The sequence below is a fragment of the Lygodium microphyllum genome, chromosome 13 (genome assembly GCF_053477565.2).
Source record: "Lygodium microphyllum isolate KBCC chromosome 13, Lygodium_microphyllum_v1.1.10, whole genome shotgun sequence".
Taxonomy (NCBI): domain Eukaryota; kingdom Viridiplantae; phylum Streptophyta; class Polypodiopsida; order Schizaeales; family Lygodiaceae; genus Lygodium; species Lygodium microphyllum.
This window is the reverse complement of record NC_141147.1, coordinates 18,213,831-18,233,656: the sequence shown is the minus strand read 5'-3', so window position 1 is coordinate 18,233,656 and position 19,826 is coordinate 18,213,831. Positions and strand designations below refer to the sequence as shown.

General features: G+C 40.7%; 1 protein-coding gene across 1 annotated transcript; it reads right to left on the bottom strand.

Annotated features, from left to right (window-relative positions):
- Positions 1–3,265: 3,265 nt before the first annotated feature.
- Positions 3,266–17,913, bottom strand: LOC148026387 (uncharacterized). Its single transcript, XM_087690827.1, has 5 exons — positions 17,628–17,913; positions 17,483–17,536; positions 4,087–4,227; positions 3,751–4,005; positions 3,266–3,641 (listed from the first exon to the last, which is right to left on the bottom strand). Exons 1-4 carry the CDS (start codon positions 17,805–17,807, stop codon positions 3,880–3,882), a joined length of 501 nt encoding a protein of 166 aa, XP_087546953.1. The 5' UTR covers positions 17,808–17,913; the 3' UTR covers positions 3,266–3,641; positions 3,751–3,879.
- Positions 17,914–19,826: the final 1,913 nt, after the last annotated feature.

The window sequence follows — 19,826 nt, the reverse complement described above, 5'->3', positions numbered from 1 at the left end:
CCAAGATCATTGGCAAAAGAGCATAGAGCCCAACGAAAAGCAGACGGTGAGCAACTTGCTCACGACGTTGATATCGGCCCCTGTGACTTTGCCTCCTCTAGGATAACTGCTTAGGTAGAATCCAACCTTATGGCAAGTACTGAAGTGGTGGATGAAAAGACCAAATGAGCTTGGAGCAACCGACCTACTCAACCACAACACATCCATGCAAATACCTAGCTTAACCCTAAACTCAATGCCTAAGTCCTTACGCATGAATGCTTTTTGTTGCACGCAATCCTACCGATCATAGCATTAGGGGATGCCACACGAAAGGGAATCATGGACACAAGAGCAGGAGTCAGTGTACTCAACCTTACAGTCCTAAAAGATTGGGGTGACCCACCTATGGAGAACGCAAGGTTCAACATCACGCTAGCCAATTGAATGAAAGTTAATTCATTTGGGGTGCTGAAAGACTAGCCCTTGAAGATAGCAGGAGTCCAATTCTTAGTGAACTTCATAGTCATAAGGGAGTGGACTACGACATCCTACTAGGCCGACCTTCGATGCAAAATGCACGAGTGATAGAAGATTGGGGCAACAGTCTCATGTTATTGGGCAACATTAGAGGCTATAAGAGTCGAGATGGATACTTGGAAAACCACGCCGATCGACCTAGACGCCATCTTCGCTATCTTGAAAGGAGACTCTCAAGTTAGGAATTCTTACGAGCTACTAATGAAGTATATCCCATGTCTCGAGGACGATCGGGATTGAATGCATGTACTAGCCACCATTGACCTATTGTTCTCAAATAACGAAGAGGATTATAAGCACACTACAAGGACGACTAGTGAGTCTCATAAAGCTACAACATCTCAATTGTTGAAGGGTAAGACATTGCCATTAGTACCACTTTGCATGATGACCAAGAGCTCTAACAAACAACTAACACTTGTCCCTTTTCACATTCCATCTAACAAACTTGAACTCCAAGACAATAGAGTATGATACGGCTGGCCAAGTGATTGAACAATTACAAGTAGAATCCAAGCCACGAAAAGCCAATGTCTTTAGGGTTAAAGGAGTCTTCAAAACAGAATGCAACCATACTTGGTTGGACCACCAGGGTGATAGACTACGAGTAGGTTGGATTAGTTCAATCAAGTACCACACCACTCCTTTAGAACATAGTTGACCTCAGAGTTGGAATCACTAGGGGAAACTCCCTCATCTAGTGAAGGTTTTGAGTTTAACTTCGAGTCAAAAGTGAGCTCTAAAAATCGATCTTGAAATGCCCCAACCACCTAGGACCAAACATACCAAAGGAGACTTGCCAATCCACCTAAGGTCTAGGCGATTGAAGGAGGACAATAGGAAGCAACTAAGGGGATCAAACACTAAAGAACAATGGAAGCCCCAAGACTTACCTAAGTGCTTCAAGAAGTTTAAAAAGGGCTTAAAGGAAAATAAGAGAAAGCAACCAAGGGGATCAAAAGCCAAAGAACAATGGAAGCCCCAAGACCTGCCTAAGCACTTCAAGAAGTTCAAAAAGGGCGACAAGGTAGTGATCTTGTTAGGAGCTAAGACGTAAGGACTGGACACACGCTACAAATATGAGAAAACAAATTTGCAATTATTAAATGTTAAGCAATTGAAATTTGCTTCAACCAAATAGAATTAATTGTGAAGACTCTTTCTCATGAGAAACCCAAGTCCAAATTATAATGCTCACATGAAAAACACTTATCCAACTCTTGAGCTCAAATGGCCAAAAAAAAGATCTAAGCACTACTACGAGGATGGAAATAGAGACAATGGACAAGAAAAAAGCAAGCATTATGGAAACAAAATGATCCTAAGTTGACTCCAAGTTTGAATGCCAATCATCAAAAAATAATATGTGCACACTGATTGCTACCATATGTAGACAAAGACAACATTTTTGAACCAACCTGAAATAGGTATGAATAGTAGCTTGAAAAAAATAAGAGGCAAAACACCAAAAAGAAAAAATGCTTTAAATAGCCTAATATGTCCAATATAGAGTTGGATATTCCTAAATTCAAACTATTTTTGTAAATAACCATCATGGCCCAACACATCTACATGTAATACTATGGTCGCTTGGCAATGTCCCCATCAAAAAATACTTGTATATACTTTGATGTTCTAGCAACACAAAACTTGCATCAAACCTGACCACAATTAATTGGAAGTGAGCTCTATCCTCACTAACTCACCATTCTCCTAACTTTAGATAGTCATTTTATGCACGTTTTAGCTTCCATGTGTTCTGTTTCTTTCACAACTTGTACTATTTGTTTACTTGCATCAAACCTGACCACAATTAATTGGAAGTGAGCTCTATCCTCACTAACTCACCATTCTCCTAACTTTAGATAGTCATTTTATGCACGTTTTAGCTTCCATGTGTTGTGTTTCTTTCACAACTTGTACTATTTGTTTACTATTTAGCTTGAAATGTTACCGATTTGTATACTAGGACATTATGCAAGACTTCTATAAGGCTACTTGGGAGGGCCAACCAATAAGGCTAGCTTGGTTTGATGCTCCTATCTTAAGTAGAAAGACCTTGGATTAGGCTACATACCATTTTCTAGATCAATAAGATGAAGCAAGCTTTCAAAATATGTTTTTACCCACAATAATTTCATGGGGGCTAACTTGTTTTCTCACACGCTATTACCAAATTGAGATGCTAAGAAAAACTAGGATAACCCATGCCCCTTAGCAAACTAGCAATCGTTTTGAGTATTTGGGAATGCTTGTAAGCTTTTCAAGGTTTTGCTTGAAATAAGTTAGGAACCTTGCCAGCACATATATTAGGACGGCCAAAACAATTCCTCTTTTCATTTGCTACCCTACATGTCAAGGTTTCATTCATGGTGCTCATGTAGAGGTCTAATCTTTTCTAAAAGAGGAGCACATCACAATCACTGAAAAAAATACATTTTACCATGTGTTCTAAGAGTTCTAATGAGAATAATGAGATTGCCAAGCAAAAATTGTCCTACCTTGTTTTGCCCAATCATATATAAATAACGTTACCAAAAAGCCAAGCCTACCCCCTGACCTGTAAACTGATAAAGGCAAGCAACTTGGACACAATTCTACCATCCAAGATACATGAGATGTGAAGCCTGCCAGCAGTGCCGAGCTCTCTCCTGTTTAACCATAATTATTCATAACTAAAGACTTCAAAGCATTAGTGCAAACTTAATCTGACTTGGAGGAAGTCGGAAGGCTCTAACCAAATGCAAGAATGTAATAATACACAGCATACAACAAATTACAGCTAATTCCACTTTGTACAATAGTCATTGCCATGTCAAGCCCACACAATTTGTGTTCACATTCATACTCCAAGCCAAAAACAAACATTGAGACCAGGAGCTATCATGGGAGTTTTGGATACAAAAAATATATGATTTTCAAGTAAAATGTGAGGTTCAACATGCAAAATTAAGCTGATGACATGGAATCAAGAATCACAGTGATTTCAACCCCAGCAAGCCAGCTTTCCTGTTTTCCTAAGGGAGGCCTTGCCTGGGTATTGCACCTACTTTTGTGGTTGAATCCCCTGGAATGCGACCACTGAGGAGTAGGCCCTCTCAAACTTGAGTAGCATTCTTGTCCTGTTGCCATGCACATCCTTGCCAACTTAGTCCAAGAATTGAGAAGCAAAGATTTGATTTTACATTTTCGTACAAAACACCAAGATGCAAAAGCAGCTAAGGTTATTACCTGATGGCATTATACTGACCGACAAGGTCAGCATATCAGCTATTCTGATTTTCCCAGTAATGCCATGTGCTTACCCTCTCTGTGATGTTCAGTGATATATCTACATCTTTATGGAAGCACAGTATTATGTCACACATTGTCAGGCCAAAACTCCCTGAAAAAGTCGCGTTGGAATGCTTGTTCTTGTAAAAGCTTTTCTTTTTCAAGCTCCTTTCTTAACCTCTTGGACAACTTTTTACTTGGCTTGCCCAGTTGCTGAAAGTTGCCATTGCACAGTTAATAGAAACAGCCACAAGATACTTAACAAAGCATTACTCCATTCTTTAGTCCACTTACCATGCTTTCGGACTTGCGACTCGTTCCACCCACAATAGTTGCAAGTTTTGAAGTTGCCTCTGTTTTAACATTTGAAGCCTTCTTGGCTCCAAGCCCTCGCTTATCATATTTAACATGTGTGGCCAATGGCTCTAGCCTGCCCTGAAAATATCAATTAAGAAATAAAGCAGGTAGTCATGCTTGGAAGCTGTAAAATATCAATGTACTAAATGAGATCAATCTTTTTTATTAAACAGGACAAAATGCATTAACACTACGATGTGAGTAATTGAGAGAATAAGACAAATCTAAAAATTGGGTATACGTCCCAAAACAACCCCCCCAACCCTTTTCTTTTCTCTGTGGTGAGAATTTGCTAGGGTTTATACAGAAAACACAGAGAAAGTATCAAGACTACTAGCACAAGAAATTTTGACTACTACCCAGAGAGCGTATCAACGCGACTAGAACAATGAATTTTGACAAGATGCAAATGAAGATGAAAGGGAATAAAATAATGCTAAATGAAAACCCAAAAAATAAACAAAGTATGGGAGGTGTGATACAATGGGTGCTCAAGGAGAAGAGGTTTGTCCAACGGCCATTGTAACTCATTTTAGGGTGGGACCTTCTGGGTCAAGGTTGAACCATCTCTTCACTCTTGATCACCCTTCTTGGGCCCGAAAGCAGGTGTTGAGCTACCTAGATTTGACTCCTAAATTATCCTAGTATAATCATTTTGATTCATATGAATCAAAACGCTCCTTTGTTGCTACCACTGTGCAGGATCCATTGTAAGTTACCATGAAGACCATGATTGGTTTCAGTTCATTAATATCCATAGAGGAGGCTCTAGGGGCAGACGTACGTCTTCACATATTCCTGTTACATTACCTTCTGCTTTGTTTGGACATATTGTTGGTGCTAATCAATCACAATTACCACCCATCCATCCCTCTTCTCATTATAATTTTCTTTCTTATCAATTCCAGAAATTGATGACCCATGGCCTACAACATGGGAAGGCCAAAGCTTTGAAATTAGGAAGACCAAGCTCAAAGCTCGAAATTCCTCCAAGTTCTGTCAACTGAAAACCCATACACACCCCCCCCCCCCCCCCCCCCCGGTTCAAATGTCGGATCTAGAGCATGGCAAGAGCTATGGAGGTTGGAAGATGAAGACTAAATTCATGTTGACAAAGACAATGAGTAGACAACTCTTACACAAGTGAATTAGGTTCCAAGATGGAAGCTTGGACTCATAAAGACAATCTTGTATATTGGACTGACAATGGCACTAACTGAAAGAGGAAAGCATCATGATATTGTATTCATCATTATGAAAGTGATAGTCAAGTACAATGCTTTATAGAAAATGGGTTGTTTCACTCTCCTCACTATGCATATGGAATTCAAGACATCTCTTCCTTGAGCATACATCATTTGTCTATTTTTCAACACCCCCCCTCAAATGATGAGTCCCTACACTTGCGGCTTTTGTCCCCCCTACATGGTGACATGGCTTGGGAGACTAGCTCATAGGCAACCTAGTCAAATTAAAGCTTGAAACTTTACATCTTTAGCAAGGGTTTTTACAAAGCAAATCCACTAAGGGAAAAATAGAGATCCACTATGGAAAAAACATATGAAAGATATAAAGAAAATTCTTTAGAACAATCTGTCAGAGTTGTTGATGGTAGCAGAAGCATCTTCTTCTTCTTCATTCATGAACTCCTTCTGGCGGTGATCATTCTGCATTTGCTGTGCTCTTTTCTTGTGAAAACATTCACTAGTTGTATGACCAATCTTACCACAATAATGACATATAATCCGATCCTTGTTGTTGTTGTTGGTGTTGAGTTCTCGACCACGGCCTCTTGTGTTGGGTGTAAAGGCCCTTTGCACGCTCTCCCATGTATATATTACTTCACACATGTGAGCCCATCCTAACAGGTGTAAGTGTATTGTACCCCAAGTATAAATATATTCTTTTATTCTTCACACTGGTACACACCTATCCGTCGACTCACTCTCACTCTATCACTGTAAAACATTATTCAGTTATGAGTCATTGAACTCCTCGATTAATGTTCCTGCTCTCAACTCTCTTTCTCTATCTACTTCCGCTTCAACTCTGCAAACTGGTATCAAAGCCAATGGCTCACACAAGCAGGCAATCGTGATCAAAGACCACTACTGACAGTGCAGTAGCCGTCACCATTGGGACCAACATGCGTAACAGTTTGTCGAGCCGTTGAGGAGTAGGCGAGCAGGTAACACGCGTCAACAGTCGAACGGTGCAGCTAACGGGCTAGGCGACTGACTAGTCGGGTGCAACTAACGGGCCAGATGACTGACTGGTCGGGTGCAAGCGTAACGGATGACTATTGCACGACTACTCCATTGACTAGAGGCGTGCAATCGCGACGAACTACTGGACTGCTGCGCAACGGGGCTAGAGGCGTGCATCAAACGCTCACGCGTGATGGGGACAGGGTGTCGGGCTGCACAGATGACGGACGTCACGCAGCCGTACGGACGATGGACAGGTCAACGCCCCGTTTTTTTTAAATTGAAATCAGAAATTTTTCCATCTGATTTATTACGCCCCTCTTCCGGGTATTCACGTGAGCAAGCACAAAGCCTGAATCTGTGCAAATTCCCCCAATTTGAGGCTTTTCCTAAATTTGGTGCCTTACACATTTTTCAGTGACTTCTGAACCATAAATTGCAAACATTGAGTGCAAGGCCTCAAAAATTTTTGCGGATTCTCAAATGCAAGTGAAATTTTTGCTTGGTTGAGCCGATTTCTTGGAAATTGTGCACTCTTGGACCCCGAAATTTCAAGGTTATCTACCACCAAAACGCAAATTTCTTATGGGTGTTACTAGGATTTTGAAGATGTCTTACCACCAGTTTCGCGGCTTTGATGATATAGATGAGGAGCTTTCTTAGCACTCCTCCAAACAACAGCAAAATTATCACGCAGATCGTGAAGAACGGAGGTCACCTAGCCCATTTGTTCGAGAACCCTCTCCTCCCCATTCTCTCCATGCCTCACAAAAGGCCCATTCTTGTGGCCTCCATATGCCATCCATTGCACCCTCTATTTAGGTGCCCATACTCCCTTCTTTACCCAAAGAGGACCAGCTTGATGGTTCAAACTACTCACTTTGGTCGTGTAAGGTGAAGTGTATCCTTGATAGCTTCGATCTTTGGGAGTTTGTTACCCACCCTATTCCCCATCTAGTGGAGGATCCCACCATTGGATCATCGATGGATTGTGCAGCATTATGGGATCACCTCAACTCTAGAGCCCAATCTTTCCCCTTTATAAGCTTATAAGATTTTGTCCTAGTGCAATGCATAGTTTGTGAAAAGCAACAAAACTCTGGACAAAGCTTGCTTCTTTGTACCATCAGAAGACATTTACCCACCGGATTACTCTCGAGAAGAAATTACAAATGCTCATTGTTGATGATTCTCCTTCCATAAATGATCATATTAACAAGTTGAAGGATACGAGGAATGAGCCCGTGTCCCTTGATAGGATGATCTCTTCAGAGGATATGGCTATGATTCTTTTGACTTAGCTACCATCTCCCAAGTTTGATGTCTTCTACACTAGCCTTCTTACATTGAGGACCCATGAGAAGCTTCTGTGAAAGGAGCTTGCCCCACTTATTTTGGAGCATGAGAAGCGCACCAAAAAGGTTGCCAATGGATCCACCTCCACCAAAGCTTTTGTTGCAAGTTCGTGAGAGGGGGAAAGAAGAAGAAAGGGAAGTCAAAGGCTCAAAGATGAGAGTTTTTCAAGCTCTGACTCTAACTCGAAGAAGCCTAAATGCCCATACTGTAGGAAGGGGATACATCCAGAGGAGAAATGTCGGAAGAAGTACCCTCACCTTCGTCCGAGAGCAATGGAGCTAAAATGTCCAAGTTTTCTACCTCTACTCCAACAGTTACCCATGAGTTTGTGTTCCTTCATATTGTTGACTTATTGTAGATATATAAATATACAATTAGTAGAGGCTCTCCATAAGATTTGTGTAGGAGATTGCATAGGGACCTGCTCATGATTACCATTGTTTTCTTTGCTTTATATCCATTTAACCTTAATATTAAGGTTATAGCTCTCTCCCAAATCCTTTTCACACTATCTTCTCTCCAAACTAGTTTATCTTTGATTCTTGTTCACACTAAATCTACATGAAATAGTTCATGTGCATTCCATTCACATTGAATTGGCTACTTGTAAGCTTAGTTCACACTAATACCATTCACAATAAGCCTTGATACACATTGTTCATGCAAACTAATTTTCAAGTTAGAAGTTCATGCTCCTAAAAGGATAATATTGGATATTATAAAAGCATACAGGGGTGTTCATATGCGGGTTCCCTCATTGATCTCCAAAAATATCTTCAATGGTTGCCTGGTCTTCTAAGGAGCCTTGGCTGGTTGATAGTGGAGCTTCTAGTCATATGACTCCACGAGGTGATTTGCTGCAGGATCTGTGCCCTTCTAAGGATTCAATCACTCTTGGTGACATTGTATCAGTGCCTATTTGTGGTGTTGGCACTTTGCCTTTATCTCCCAACCGCACTTTAAGCTCCTTTTCACAAGCCCTTTATACAGGGGCTATTATTGCAACAAGTTGGCACGGGAGCAAACTTTATAGGCTCCACTCCCCTTCTATTATGCAAGGTCCTCCAAGGCAATTGTCTATTGCTACACCCGTTCCTGCTTATGTCCCATCTCTTCCCCAAGTTCCTTACCACTGGTTCCCTCGTACCACCCTTCCCTTCTAGAGGGGAACGATCTCGATGATGCGGTTGTGGATTTCCTAGCCCCTAGTGTTTTCAAGGAGGTTACCCAAGATCGCCAAAAAATACTTCATCGATAGTCTACCTCAACAGTCTTCATCAGCATTGGCATTCCTCTTGTCACCCCAAGATCGTTTCTTCCTTGGCCTCTCTCTCTCTCTAAACAAGCTAAGAGCCTCAGTTTTTACTGGCTACAACTCTCTCTAAATACTAAAACAACTCTATTTTTATAGCTCATGCACACACACACTCTCTCTCTCTCTCTCTCTCTCTCTCTCTCTCTCTCTCTAAGTCTCATGGAGGGTCAACTAATGCTTTTGATTCCTAAATTTATAGAAGTCGTTGCTTCCGCAGGATCAAAGCATTCGGGCACAAAGCGATCTCAACCTAGTTGGTGGGATGAGGTTGAGAAAGTGGATCATTATGCATTGAAGAGAGGTGCAAAGAGATGGAAAAGCAAAAGGTGTGAGCAAATGAAAATGGGAGGATCCAAACACCACACCCAAAATGCAAAGGCAGCTCTGGTCTTAACATCACACCTGAAATGTGAAGGCAGCTCATAGCAAAGTACCCAAGTGAACAAAATAAAGAATGTGCAAGGAAAAAGCAAGCAATTGATGCCTCTTTTTTTAGTGGACAAGCTAATGATGTAGTCATAGGTGATGAAGCCATGCATGGGAGACTTAGAACTTTTGCATTCTCACAATCGCATCATCGAAAATGCACTAACCAAAAAACCTTGGAAAGAGATCCTCGTAAAAAAGAGAGGGTGGATGCAACTGTGGTAAGGTTTTTCCACCATGATCATGTTGCATTCAATGTTATAAGATCTCCCTACTTCCTTGAGATGGTCCAGGAGATTGCAAAGTACGGTCCAACCTATAAGCCTCCATCATATGAGACACTGCATACCACTTTGTTGCAAAAGGAAAAGGGTGCAATTGAATGTGCTTTGGCAACTATGCAAGAAAATTGGGTGAAGAATAATGTCTCTTTGATAGCTGATGGATGGAGTGATACTTGGAAACGGTCCATCCATGGAACAGTTGCTTGTTTCCAAGGAAAGATGCAATTCATTTTCTCACATGATGCCTCAAGTATAGAAAAAAGTGTAGATCAGCTTGTGGAGGAATGGGCTGAAGATGTTGAAAAAGTTCGAGCTGAAATAGTAATCCATTTTATTGCTGATGGTGAGGCAACAAATAGGGCATCAAGTATGAGACTTGAGGAGAGAGACCCGCGTATCACATTCAGGCCATGCTTTGCTCATTGTTTGAGCAATTTACTGAAAGAAATTGGCAACTTGTCATGGATTGATCCCTTCATCCAAAAGAGCAAGGATATAATCAATTTCATCCAACACCATCAATTCATTCTTAGTGAATTTCGCAAGAGATCACCTTAAAAAGATCTCTTAAAGTACTATGAGATGCGCTTTGGTTATAACTTTCTCATGATGAAGAGACTTGAGAAGGTAAGCTTACCCCTAAAGCAATTGGTGGTAAGTAATGAGTAGACAAAATGGGCTGCTTCTAGATCAAGGGCTAGTATAGCAATGCAAAACATCATACAAGATTATGTATTTTGGAATGAGTTGAAGAGCGTCAATATTGTCATGAAGCCAATCATGTGCTTGATGCGAATTACAAATGGACGAGAGCCATGCATTGGAAAGGTTTATGAGTGGGCAAATTGTATCATTGAGAAGTTAGGATAGCTTGGTTTGGATTATGCAAAGTATTAAGAAGTCCGAGATTTATGTGAGGAAGATGGAATGCTTATCACTCACCTATGCATACCGCAACATACGTATTGGATCCAAAGTTCCAAGGGTGTGATCAAGAGAAGGATACTGAGGAATGCAAGGTTGGGACATAGTGCTCACCATGTTGGTTCCCATTGACACTAAGAGAAGATTAGTGAAAGACTAGCTTGCTTTTTATGGAAACAAGTTGGGAAGGTTTGGGTCTACTACTACACAAATAGATCGGTTTAAGATTGGGGTTACATTGTGGTGGGAAGGTTATGGGGCACGTACACCTGAGCTTCAAACATTGGCAGTGTGGATTTTGTCTCGAGGTGCAAGCTCCTTTCCCTTTGAAAAACTATGGAGTGTATTTGGACATATCACATCTAAAAAGAGATAGATTTGGGACGAACCAAGTGAATGACTAGATATTTATGTGTGCAAACTTGCTCTTGCTTGCAAATGTACCTTTCCTCAAGGTAAAAAAGTGTATAGCTCTTGACGAAGAAGAGTTCTCAGAAGATGAGGATGAAGAGACACCTATGCCCACAAATATGGCTGATGATCAAGCTGCTTTGAAACTTGCAAATGCTGATTTTGATGATGATATGGCTTTCTTAGACAATGCTTCCATACTCTATCCACTATAGTTATTACTTGATGCTTCTTGACTCTTTTATTTAGTATGATCTTAGATTATCATCTATTTTGGATCTTGTGTGCCATTTTAATGCAATCAACCTTTTGTCTATGAAAAAGACTATCCTATTTTGCATATTATATATGCGTTTTTCAAAGAGTTTTTATGAAATATATAAATAAATAGTTCAAAATACATAAATCATCTATATAGTGCAAGTTGTTCCCCTTACATCCCGTTCCCCAAGGGGCTTCGTTCCAATTCCCTCCAACCTCCCGTTCTCATTCCAATTCCCATACCATTGCTACTATGGTGCCTACTCAACCAATGACTCACAGTTGTGTGCAACTATCCCATGTTTGGTATATGGATTCCATTTCCCGGGCACATCTTTGAGTTCTCCTTTGCAGTATTCTTATGTTTTCTCTTTCCTTTCTCTTCTATCTTGTGTTCAGCATTCTTTCATGCTTCCATAGCTACATCCACTTCTGATAGAAGCCCCAACTATATAAGAGGAAGATAGAGTAGGGGGGAGTCCCCTTTCATAGACCTTTCAAATGAGATGATACATTACTTAGAACCAGAAGAGATTCTCTTGGTAGAAGTTTTTAATGCCAAGACGTGGAGCAAACAATGTGACATATATGATTTTAAGGATCCAAGACAACTACAAGTGATGGATGCAAAGGATGCAGGAACAAGCAAGGTATCAACTAATACTAGAAGAGATAGCACTCGCTATGGCCAGTATTTACCACGACATGGTGGATTACGTACTAGGCTCCATTGAGACAATGAAGCTAGTGAGATCCTTCACTATCCCCCCTTGCCCAATTGAAGTGTATCATACTTACCTATCCCTCACCATATCATTCTCTCCACTCCTATAGGTCCCTGCCACTGCCTACACCCAACCCAATACCTTCTACTTCATGCACGAGCTAGCTGACATATACAACCATCACATATATGATGGACTCACACAATTCGAGTACAGTCTCTCTAGGGACACTCACCTCCTAGCTCACCTTCATCCTACACTCAACTACCCTCCAAAGCTTTCCACACTCCACACACACTACCGAGCCCACATGACCTAGGATCATACCCCAAAACAAATGGTATGACGATGATGACAAGGGCAAAGAGCTATGAGACACTTTTGGATCCAATAGGACTAGGTTCTATTATAGAGAGGGAGGCTCTTAGGCAGATGCGCACCCTGACTTGTTGCAAATAGTGGGCATAGGAGACACGGTACTAGGATTGGTGGTTCACTCTAGGGCTGATGGTTAAGAGTTTGAATCTCTTTTGGTGGCTACAATAACATCATATGTAATCGCGCTAATACAATTTATTCATCATGAGCAAAGATGTAGCCACAACAACACAAACTGCCGGATCCACACCATTCTACACCCATCGATGACCCAAAGATGTGGCACTCCTATGCAGACAAACTATATGATGTACCACACTAGCCACATCAATTCCTCACCTGCCAAAGCTTCACCCTACCATATCCACCTTCTTCACACATGATATGGTGAGGATAGCAATATAGCACATCTAGCACAAATGATCAATGAATCACACAAGTATACAAGGTGAGCACTTCATTTACACAATGGACGTCTTAGCTCCTCTCCATGCTTTTATGTTTAACAAGGCCCTAGCGGAAAGTTTCCTAGATAAGTGAACCATGCATACCATTGTAATTTATGCCCATTCAAAAGTCTAGGGATCCCCTAGATCCTAGTAACTACAAGACTAACATGGTGGACCACAATTGGCCAAGATATACAAAGCAGTGATGAAGGTGGACCTCAATGCCTATGCAAACAGAGGGAGATTGTGAGTAGCAAGAAAAGCTCGATTCAAACAAGTATTCTCTACACTTGACCACATCTTTACCCCAAGAGGCATGATTGAGTAAGCAAAAGCGAGGAAGAAAAGACTCTATTGTTACTTTGTGGATTTCCACAAAGCCATTAACACAATTCCATAAGATAAGGCTACTACAGAGGTTGCAAAGATTGGGGATTCCATCAAACATGATTTGGGGCATCCATACACTATACAAAGGTGATAGAATAAGTGATATGCCTAGGACTTTCAGACATGGTCTCTAGCACCATTGGAATGAAGTAGGGATGTCCTTTCTCCCCTGCACTCTTTAAACTCTACATCAATGAGATAGATGACCACATCACACAAGGAGGAGATGAGGTGGACATAGCAAGTACACTAGTCTCTATAATGCTTTTTGTTGACGATAATGTTCTCGTCTCTAAGTCACGCGAGGGTCTATCGCGACACAGGTAGTCAGATTTACTAAGACAAGGATATGCAACATTGGGCATGATGAAGAGACAACATCACTAGGTACACTTCCAGGAACCTCGCACACGAGGGTGGCTATTTGACACACTAGTCACACTAGCCATGATGTATGGTGTAGCTATTTGGACCCCTTGCCTGGCTACATACCTATGGACATAGATTGAGGGACCACAATGTCAGAAGTGGAGCAGCGGTGGAAGCATAAACATGTGCTGAAATAAACTGCTAAAACACAAGACAAAAAGAGAAAAGAAAAGAACACGATACAGATGAGAACTCAGATGTATGCACGGGAAATGGAATCCATATATCTGAACACGAGACAGTCGCATACAACAGTGAGTCACTGGCTGCGTGGGCACTGACACTGGCTCCTCTCTCCACAGAGTCTGCAGATGGTGAAATGAAGTGACTCACTGAGGAGGAGCCACTGAGTATAAATAGGCTGAAAAGGTGGGGAGCAATAATGCTGGTCGGACAGCATTAAAGCTGGCCAACTGGTGCATAAAATGCTCCACTGGCATAAAATGCCACACCAGAAAAATACCTAATAAAAATGCCCAGCCCAGATCAAGCTCAGACTCACACATGAACTGACAAATACTCTGCTAACACCCTCTCTCAGATCATGCGTGATCTGATACAATACAATAGTACAAAGAAAAGGAATCAGAAACTATACAACATAGAACCACCAAGTAGAACCATGGATACCCAAGCAGTGAGTGATCAAGCCACCACCAAGGTGCCTCGGAGAGAACCTGATGTCGATGTCGATCATACCAAACACCTGAAAATAGAGAAGATCATAGCATGTCTCTGTGTCCATCATCAATGTCTCGCAGTAGCATACAAGACCATCCTGTCAAAAATTCCCCTGAACATAGGTGACCATGGACTCCCCGCCTTTGGCCAGACCGCCAAAGTGTCCCCTCATGTGAGCTCCAGACGAAAGCCTCCCGCTCTCTGTCAGATGACCAGCTCATCATGAACGTGGATGTCAATCCCAGCTCCAGGATTTGATTCCACCAGACTGAAGTCGATGCGTCAGGAACGTCCCTCTCTGGAACCTGTGCACCTGTATAAAAATATAGATGAGGCGCAGCTGCTCCATTTGAACACCCGCTCACACTCCCTCTCTGGCACAAGAGTCATGAGGGATGACCTCATCACCACCACTAGAAAGCAGCCGAGGAAGGGGCCACCAAGCCCTTCCCATGATCCAAAGAAGAGGATCCCTTCCGCGCCTTGGACTTCACCTTGGTCGAAGGATCGGAGTCGGAGTCTGATGAAGGAGAGGACTCATCGGTAGAGTCAACATCCCGCTTCGTCTTCTGCTCCTTCTTCCTGGAAGCCGCTAACTTCTTGCAGTCCTTCCGCAAATGTCCCTTCTTGCCACAGTGGTAACACTGGGCCTTCAACTTCTTCTGCCCGTGACCCCTCTCTGAAGCTACATAAGCCTCACCTCCATAATGTGCCGGAAGCCGCCCCTGTAATCTCAAGGATGCCTCATGCTCAAGAAGCATCGAGGTCATATGTGTAAAACTGACAGGAGTCGATGATGTCTGCGCCCACAAAGCATTGGCCACTCCATCAAACTCCGGGGGGAGCTTGTAGAGAACCGTCCCGACAAGATGCACCTCAGGAAGAGCAGATTGCATGTGCCGAAGCTGGTCCTGTACCTGCGTAACACGAAGAAGAAAAGACTGAACAGTATCTTTCGGCTCAAACTTCATCTGCTAGAGCTGGCCATAAAGTGTGACGGCCCGCATGGTGGAAGGTGCCTCGTACATCTGCTGCAACTTCTGCCATACTTCAGGAGATGTCCTACAGGAGATAACCGCCGGTAAGACCGCTTTAGAAATACACCGAAGCAACGCCGAGTAAGCACGGGCATCGTCCGAGTCCCATGTGAGCACCGCTTCCTCATGGTTGTCCTCATCAAAGTCTTCAGGAAGAGGAAAAGGACGGAGAGGTCAAGCAATAGCTCCACAGACGATGTACCATAGCCGCTTCTGCACAAACCAAGCTTTCATGACAACACTCCAGGTGAGATAATCAGGTCCATGTAACTTAGCATCAGTGGAAGTGCACGGAGGAGCCATATGGAGAGGATAAGAAGAGAAGTAGAGAAGAGATGGAATTTAGAGAGGAAACACAGCCAAAACACAAGCACAGACTACAAAAAATGAGAGTTCACATGCAATATAACCCAAAATCTGATCAATAGAAGACAAAATCTGCTGCAGAAAGTCAAAAAATCAGTCAAAAACTGCCAAAAACAGAGAAAACGGCCTGAAGTAACAGTCACCCAGCCACGAGAGATGCTGAATCAGCAAAACCCAGGCTGTAAACTGGAGAAAAACAGGTAAGCTGCTGATGAAAAACGCAGGCAGCAGAGGGTGCGTAGGCAGCAGGCGATGGCAAAACTGCAAAAAACGCAGGCTGAAAACAGCCCCAAAACAGGTCGCCTGGCTGCGATAGCAGTCGTCTGATCAGCAGGGGTACAAAACAGTCCTGAAATCAGCAAGAAAACACAGCAGAAACACAAATCTTGAAAACTGATACCATGTCAGAAGTGGAGCAGCGGTGGAAGCATAAACATGTGCTGAAATAAACTGCTGAAACACAAGACAAAAAGAGAAAAGAAAAGAACACGATACAGATGAGAACTCAGATGTATGCACGGGAAATGGAATCCATATATCTGAACACGAGACAGTCGCATACAACAGTGAGTCACTGGCTGAGTGGGCATTGGCACTGGCTCCTCTCTCCACAGAGTCTGCAGATGGTGAAATGAAGTGACTGACTGAGGAGGAGCCACTGAGTATAAATAGGCTGAAAAAGTGGGGAGCAATAATGCTGGTCGGACAACATTAAAGCTGGCCGACTGGTGCATAAAATGCTCCACTGGCATAAAATGCCACACCAGAAAAATACCTAAAATACCTAATAAAAATGCCCAGCCCAGATCAAGCTTAGACTCACACATGAACTGACAAATACTCTGCTAACACACAAATCATCATGCTCTTGCTAATGATCCGCAACAAACTATCGGAACCATATGAGATCATTAGGGCACAGTTTACTACACCCACCATCATATTGAAGACCCCTTTTCAGACCATCAGCTTCATACACACAGTATGTGATGTGCACCTTGATAGACTACCTAGGAGAGCCTTCAAGGCCTCCAAGCAACTAGCTCAGACTACATGGTATGCATAGGTTGAGCAATGGCTCACATGATATGGGGTTGACATGGACCACTACCCTTCCCTCCTTTTCAGCATGACCCTGACTCCCCCTTCATGCACCTCTCTCACACTAAGAGAACTTAGTCATGCAACAGTAACTTTACCAGCTGCACATATAGCATATATGGATCTCACCCCAGTAGCCCCTTCCGTCAAAGATGTCATGCTAAAAGGACCACTTTATGAGGACTAGCAGACAGCTTCACTGAGAGGGCTAGATACCTAGACATACATACCACATGAGATGTAGGTAGCCATTGGCCAGCTCAAGGTCTCCCCTCATCAGCTCGAGATTGAGACCGAGAGAGCAACCCATATCCCCAAAGCTGAGCAGACTTGCAGACTATGGCAAGAGGAGGTGGGGAGCGAGGAGCACTAAATCTGCACATGCAAAGCCTACAGTATAGTCCATGCTAGGTATCAGAGGGATTGAATAGAGATCTTTGGAGTATTGCAATTCACCTGTTTTAAACCTTGGGGGCAAAGCACTGCATAAGCCATCATTCTATTTTGTCGAACCCAGAGGAAAGGGAGACCAACAGTTGTTCTTTCTCATGTAAAACTATCCCAAAGAGTGTGTAAGGCAAATGACAAAATACCTGTTCCGCAACACCTAAACCTGAACCTTCTTTCCATCCGGACTTTCTCAAGAGCTGCGAAGTCGGAAATAAGCGATGAATAAGAAAGCCTCCTAAAAGGATGTGGGAAGCATAATTACAGAAAAGCAGAAAAGTTGTTCAAAACCTGGAAACCTATGTTGGAGGTTGTCAAGGCGTTAGATGAGCATGTGGCACCTTCTGCTGAAGAGAAAGAAGAGAAGCCCTTAACACCGCTACTGCTGGAAAACCCCTGCACCTCCTGTCCTTCTTCTGGAGTTGCGGCGCCTCGCTGCTTCACGAATGTGATCTTCGTAGGGTCCTTCATTCACTCTACCTGTCGTCTTACGCCTCCCGTTCTCTTCTGTCCTGCGTTTTGAAACGTCCTCAAAGCTTGCAACCAATCTGCATACAATCGCTCGATCCAGGACTCTAATAGTGTATTATTCAATTCAATGCAAAATTGAAATCGTGAGAAAAATTTTGTCGTATATGCAATCTAATTAGCAACGCATAAATTGTCTTGCTCCATATAAAACCTTATAAAATTTTGTCGTAAATGCAGTCTAATTAGCAACGTATAAATTGTTTGCTCCATATAAAACCTTATGGTATTATAAACAAGTCCATCTTGTGATGAATATGGTCATGCCTTTATGTTTTTTAAATTTATTGAAATACGTTTTTCAATTTACAGTTGTTAGAAAAACAAATTGCGATTGTTAGTTTTGATGTTTTTTTTTAGATATAATTTTTAAGACTTTTTTATATAGAACAATAGTTTTTGTGTGTGTGTGTGTGTGTGTTAGTAATCATCTTTGTGGTAATTTCAACCCTGTTTAGAAAATTTTATGTATCATTAACAAGAGGAATTAAAAACACATATTTTTAAGGAAATTTGATCAATGCAAGATAATGGTTGAAAAATAATAATAAATGTCAAATCAAGTTAGTAACTACATTTTTAATGTATATTTTTTAGATGATTTTTATAAGTAATTGAAAGACTTTAGTGTGTCTAATCAAAATAATTTCAATAATATATAATTTAAAGAAGTGTTTTTATGTTCAATCTTAGGAACTAAAACATGTATATTTTTTAGAAATATAGTAACAATTTGCATTGAAAAGTATTTAATCTTACAAACATACAATCAAAGAAAATATATATATTAATATCAAATGTGACAATCACTTAGTAGTTGTTGTAAAGGTCTTGAATATAATAAAACTTTGAAAATTTTAACTTCTTTTTTAAACTTGAAAATATATACTTGAGTTTCACTTACATTTTTCATATGGAAAACTTGCCATGCATATATATTAACAAAAAGAACGTAAAGCACATATATCAAAGTAAACTTTATTACATTCTTTGCTTTAATTTTTTCAAATAGAGTACATATTTTGGATAATCATATAGCTAAATGCCCATTGAATTCGGGCTTCATAGTATTGTAGAGGGAAAGACAGTTGACTTTAAAGTCTTCAAAGTCCATTCACTTTAAAGTTTAGAGATTGCATCATGCTATTATAATAGTAATAATAGCTTTTAAAGATCTCGGTGGTGAAAGTTGTAAATATGATGTGGTTCACTAACTTCTAATAAGTTGCCAATTTCATGAATAGAAGATTACCAGTGCACCAAGTGTCCCATGTATGATGTTGTAAAGTATCTACATGGAGATTCTAGCTTTTATTTTTGGTTTGAACTTCTATTGACTAAGACTCCTCAAGTTATTCCATTTTACATTGTTTGGTAATCCTTCAATAAGAGCCAAATTAGCCATTATTGATTATCATTTTAACTTGTTTATCATTTCTACATTTTTTTAATCATCTCAATACACATAATCTCTTGAAGTACTTATTGATTCCAACAATATCTGAATATCGACAAAAAATATAGTAGGAAATAAATAACATTTTGATATGAGAATTAATTCTTTTTAATTGATTTTAATTAATGAAATAAATTAAAAAACAATATACAAAAATATAATGAAAATAAATTAATATAAAATTACAATTGAAAAATAATTTCATATAAAATAATTAAATATTTAAATTATTACATAAATTATTGAATGATCCAGTCAATATGTCAAATCAAGCCTATTCTAATTATATTTTTGTTTATATTTATCAATAAATGATCTATTTGCATGAAATATATAATCATTTTTAGTGTAACTTATTTAATAATTTATGTATGTTTATTATTTTAAAAATTAATTAATTAATCATATTATTTAAATTGTTTTTAAATATTAATTATTCATTATAATTGTATGCAATTTATCAATTTGTATATTCTTTAATTCTTTATATTTATGAATGTAAAAAG

Bases quoted from the DNA above. Each gene is read 5' to 3' on its own strand.
- LOC148026387 (XM_087690827.1), bottom strand. From the start codon at position 17,807: ATGAAGGACCCTACGAAGATCACATTCGTGAAGCAGCGAGGCGCCGCA. The intron at 4,228-17,482 runs GTATTTTGTCAT...TGATATTTTCAG, and splicing joins GTTTAGGTGTTGCGGAACAG to GGCAGGCTAGAGCCATTGGC. The intron at 4,006-4,086 runs GTAAGTGGACTA...GGCAACTTTCAG, and splicing joins GTCGCAAGTCCGAAAGCATG to CAACTGGGCAAGCCAAGTAA.